The following is a 2,313-nucleotide window of genomic DNA, read 5'->3' as shown; positions in this document are numbered from 1 at the left end:
CTATGTAAACAAATTAATTCTAATGTCAAATCAAAGAATTAGACATATATATAAATACGTATATACATGTACTTGTATATATATATATGTATATATATGAATATATAGATATATATACATCCATACATATATGCATCCATATCATCATCATCAAGGAGCTAATGCCGACGGGGGCACATAGCCGCATCCACCCTTTGTACCTACGAGGGTCCTTCATGGCAAGCCGCCAGGCAGGGACTCGGCCTATCTCAAGTTCCTCACAACAGGTTTGATTGATCTGCTCAAGCCACAACTTGTTAGGTCGTCCCACAGACCTCCTCCACCTAGGGTTGTCTCGAACAGAGACAACCTATTGGACGGGTGGCTGTATAACTTGAGTTGGTGATCACGGATTGTGCAGGTAATAGGTCCTGTGCCAATCTAACGGTGCATCAGTACCCCATAATCCGGTGCAAGGGCCTATTACAAAAGACATCAAGACACGACTCCAAGGCAAAGGATAATGTCCAGGTTTCACTATATATCAAAACTGGTATCAGGGCCTTGAAGATGCATAGCTTGGTCCTGCACAGGTAACGGCATCTCCAAATACTCTTGTCAAGAGAGTTCATGACCCCTGCCGCCAGGCCAATCCATCTGCTGACTTCATGGTCTGACAGTCCAGAGTTATGAACTACACTACCAAGGTTCTCAAGCATGTACCGACTTAACAGGTTCTCCTAACAAGTCCCCAAGGTCATGGATCTTGGTCTTTGTCCAGGAGACCTCTAGACCCATGGGCTTCACTTCATTAATAAATGCATCTAGAGCCACCACTAAGTATTCCAAGGACTCAGATAGAATAGCAACATCAGCAAAATCTAGGTCGATAACCTTGATATTGCCCAGAGTTGCTCCACAATGTCTTTTTACAGTAGCTCTGCCCATTATCCAGTCCATGCAAGTCTTGAAAAGTGTTGGTGTAAGGACACAGCCTTGCTTCACTCCTGAACTAACAGGAAAGAAGCTAGAAGGCCCTCACCACACTTTACAGCACTTTCATTACCAATATACAGACGCTATTAGTCCAATAATCCTTGTTGGAATTCCACTGTCTCAGGATCTCCTTGAGTGATTCATGATGCACTGTAACGAACGCCTTCCTGAGGTCAATGTAGGCTACAAGCAGCCCATGCTCGAACTCACGACTATGTTCTACAATGATTCGAAGCGTAAGAATACAGGCAATTGTGGACTTACTAGGATTGAATACAGACTGCCCTAGCTTCTTATGCCTCAGTAGAGGTCTCTGATACGTCTCAGAAGGATGTGGGCGAGAACTTTGCCTGGTATACTGAACAGTGTGATGCCTCAGTGGTTGCTGCAGTCCCACCGGTCCCCCTTCCCCTTCCAAAGAGGGATGACCATACCCCTCAAAAGGTCAGGGGGAATGGTACCGGACCACCAGATGGCAGCCAGGACAACATGCAACCCCCACACCATGGGTTCACTACCAGCCGTTAACAGCTCAGCTGGGATGTCGCATATACCTGCTGTTTTACCACTCTTCAACTTGTAGATCGCCTCCCTAACTTCAGTTAGGGATGGAGGATCCTCACTGATGGGTGGGTCTGGCAACTGAGTCTCGGCACTACCTGCATCCAAGTCAACTGTTGATGGGTCAACCTAGTACAACTGCTCAAAATACTCAGCCCAGCACTCCTACACCGCAACAGGATCTGAGACAGTCTGGCCACTTATTAAGCGAACTGCTGTCACCTGTGAAGAGGGCTAAGAAATGTCCTACCTCCTCTGAAAGACTCCTAATAAACTGTTCCTTATCCCTTCTTACCAATGACCAAGTTTTGCGCATCTGAGAAAGGTGCAAATCCTGATCCCCTGTGGCATCCAGTGGCATCTGTGGCATCCAGTGTCTCCTGCAAGATGAAATCGTCTTTCTCTCAGGATTATACCAATCGTTTCTTGAGCTGCAGCAAGCGTTTCACTCTTGAAGGTGTCCCACAGAAAGACAGGGTCCAGCAGAGTGTCGAACAAACCCCCGGGAACACTCCCCCTCCCTCAGCTTGTCCAAATGATACACCCTGGGATGATCATTGAACCAAGTATGTGGTCGACCTCCTTGGCTGCATTACCTGCATCGCTATACCACGTCCAGCGATGTGGGTCTGGGCCAGAAATCCTCAATTTCTGGGACCTAGCAAAATCCCGGAAAAGGAGGTTTATCCTCGGGCAGTCGCCCCGGGTGAACGCCACCTGTGCCACCCCCGCCGATGCTGCTCCATATAAAGGCTGTGTGACCCGTCATCCACCTGC

General features: G+C 47.7%; 1 protein-coding gene across 1 annotated transcript; it reads right to left on the bottom strand.

The window, feature by feature from the left end:
- Positions 1-1,027: 1,027 nt before the first annotated feature.
- Positions 1,028-1,906, bottom strand: LOC138864427 (uncharacterized). The gene is made up of 3 exons (XM_070131536.1): positions 1,759-1,906; positions 1,410-1,649; positions 1,028-1,194 (listed from the first exon to the last, which is right to left on the bottom strand). The coding sequence occupies exons 1-3, from the start codon at positions 1,904-1,906 to the stop codon at positions 1,028-1,030; spliced, it is 555 nt and encodes a 184-aa protein (XP_069987637.1).
- Between the last annotated feature and the right edge of the window lie 407 nt (positions 1,907-2,313).

The sequence above is a fragment of the Penaeus vannamei genome, chromosome 16 (assembly GCF_042767895.1).
Source record: "Penaeus vannamei isolate JL-2024 chromosome 16, ASM4276789v1, whole genome shotgun sequence".
In the NCBI taxonomy this organism is placed as follows: Eukaryota; Metazoa; Arthropoda; class Malacostraca; order Decapoda; family Penaeidae; genus Penaeus; species Penaeus vannamei.
The sequence above is the reverse complement of the archived record's forward strand: the minus strand, read 5'-3'. Positions and strand labels throughout refer to the sequence as shown.

Bases quoted from the DNA above. Each gene is read 5' to 3' on its own strand.
- LOC138864427 (XM_070131536.1), bottom strand. From the start codon at position 1,906: ATGCCACAGATGCCACTGGATGCCACAGGGGATCAGGATTTGCACCTT. The intron at 1,650-1,758 runs GTGACAGCAGTT...ACCCATCAACAG, and splicing joins TTTCTTAGCCCTCTTCACAG to TTGACTTGGATGCAGGTAGT. The intron at 1,195-1,409 runs GTATGGTCATCC...GAATCATTGTAG, and splicing joins TCCCCCTGACCTTTTGAGGG to AACATAGTCGTGAGTTCGAG.